Source organism: Lolium perenne, chromosome 4, assembly GCF_019359855.2.
Source record: "Lolium perenne isolate Kyuss_39 chromosome 4, Kyuss_2.0, whole genome shotgun sequence".
In the NCBI taxonomy this organism is placed as follows: Eukaryota; Viridiplantae; Streptophyta; class Magnoliopsida; order Poales; family Poaceae; genus Lolium; species Lolium perenne.
In genome coordinates this window covers 342020214-342022305 of record NC_067247.2, presented here as the reverse complement: position 1 = coordinate 342022305, position 2092 = coordinate 342020214, and the positions used below count along the sequence as shown (strand labels likewise).

The window sequence follows — 2092 nt, the reverse complement described above, 5'->3', positions numbered from 1 at the left end:
CAACGACAGGCTAAATACGTAGCACACTAGAACACTCGTGGTCTGTTAAGTTAATTAACTGGCGGCAATGCCGACATTTTTAAACACCCTGGCGTGCGCAGCTCCTCTAAGCGGACCGTTTCAGGGAACCCATATATATTTTCCGTACCAAGAAGCAGTACCTAAACCTAGTCACAATAAGTCAACTACACGGGTATATATATACCCAAGAAACCCAGCCACTGAAACCACACTCCAATCGCCTCCTCTAGTTCTTCTCTCTCGAGTCGAGTCACTCCAAAGAGCACACCGCGCAAGAAAGCTTGTTCTAAGCCGGCTCCGATCAAACAATGGCTTCCACGGTTACGGTGCTGAAGAGGAGGACCACCATAAGGATGAGCGAGGTCGCCGCCATGGTGTCACCAACGTCGACGACGAAGTCTAGTCTGCTGGAGGGAAGCAAAGGCGGTGGCGACGTGGCGAAGCGGTGCTGCGGACACAAGCACGAGCTCGTCGGCTACGAGGCGCTGCCGGAGTTCCTCAAGCACAACGAGTTCGTCCTCGACTACTACCGCAGCGAGTGGCCAATCAAGCAGGCGCTCCTCAGCGTCTTCGCCCTCCACAATGAGACCATCAACATCTGGACGTAAGCCTTCTGTCCGACTACCACGCGTACAACGAGTTAAAGCGTATGCTAACTGGCGCATTTTTTTTTCGCAGGCATTTGATCGGCTTCTTCGTCTTCCTCGCGCTCACCGTGTGCGCCGCCACGATGGTTCCAATGGAAACCGGCGTGGCGACGTCCACAGTCCACCTGGCGAACTGCACCAGCGACCCCACGGTGCTGATGGCCTACTACGGCACCAATGGAACGGCCATGGCTGTGCAGGCGGTGCTGCGCCACAACGTGTCCGCTTCCGTCGTCGAGACGGAGCTCGCCTCGGCTGCGGCGGCGGGACACCCGGTCACGCGCTGGCCCTTCTACGCCTACCTGTGCGGCGCCATGTTCTGCCTGCTGATGAGCAGCGGCTGCCACTTGCTATCGTGCCACTCGGAGCACGCCTGCTACGTACTGCTCCGCCTCGACTACGCCGGCATCACGGGCCTCATCGTCACCTCCTTCTACCCGCTCGTCTACTACACCTTCCTCTGCGACCCCTTCTACCGCACCCTCTACCTCGCCGCCATCACCGTCTTCGGCGCCGCCGCCGTCGCCGTCTCCATGCTGCCGGTCTTCGAGGCGCCCGACCTGCGGTGGGCGCGCGCCGCGCTCTTCGCATGCATGGCCGCGTCGGGGCTCGTGCCCATCGTGCACAAGTTGCTCGTCTTCGGAGCCCGCCCAGAGGCGGTGCTCACCACGGGGTACGAGTTGGCCATGGGGGCCTTCTACCTCGCCGGCGTCGTGGTGTACGGCGCCAGGGTGCCCGAAAGGTGGCTGCCAGGCAAGTTTGACCTTTTCGGTCACAGCCACCAGTTGTTCCACGCGCTTGTCATCGCCGGCGCCTACACGCACTACCAGGCCGGCCTCGTTTACTTGAGCTGGAGGGACATGGACATGTGCTTGTAATGATTTTTTTTTTTTGTTTAGGTCCATTTTTGTCAGAAGCAAAAAAACGTCGCACAGCCCAGTTTTGATCCAAAGCTACGAATGCAGAGCTAAGCTCTACCTTCTTTTTCGACTACAAGATAATTGTTTCTTTTGTAGTCGACATTCATAGTTTTATGTCCAAGATCTATTGATCTATTTTGTGTTAATTTGCATTGAATCGCAATAATCATATGGAATTGTTCTTCTCTAGATAGAAAATAGAAGATATAATAGCAATTGTTCTTGATGTTGAGTTGCAAACAGATATTCTCCCATTGGCTTGTTTTTATAAAGAGAATATATTAATATCGCGAAGATACGAATTACATTCAGCCTCTGCAACATCACCATGCTCTAATAGTAGTACGGATGTACACCACCAAAAAAAAAGCTAAAAAAAGAAAATTCTCGCTATAGTTTCAGTCCTTACAGCAGAACAAACACAACCATGACAACACCTGAAGTTCAAGTTCTCCAAAAACGACATCTTCAACAAGGAAACAGTGCACAAACACCACCGTCGTC

The 2092-nt window shown here is 53.5% G+C and overlaps 1 protein-coding gene across 1 annotated transcript; it reads left to right on the top strand.

Annotated features, from left to right (window-relative positions):
- Window positions 1–222: 222 nt before the first annotated feature.
- On the top strand, window positions 223–1771 carry LOC127321301 (heptahelical transmembrane protein 4). The gene is made up of 2 exons (XM_051350326.2): window positions 223–625; window positions 700–1771. Exons 1-2 carry the CDS (start codon window positions 330–332, stop codon window positions 1544–1546), a joined length of 1143 nt encoding a protein of 380 aa, XP_051206286.1. The 5' UTR covers window positions 223–329; the 3' UTR covers window positions 1547–1771.
- The last annotated feature ends 321 nt before the right edge of the window (window positions 1772–2092 follow it).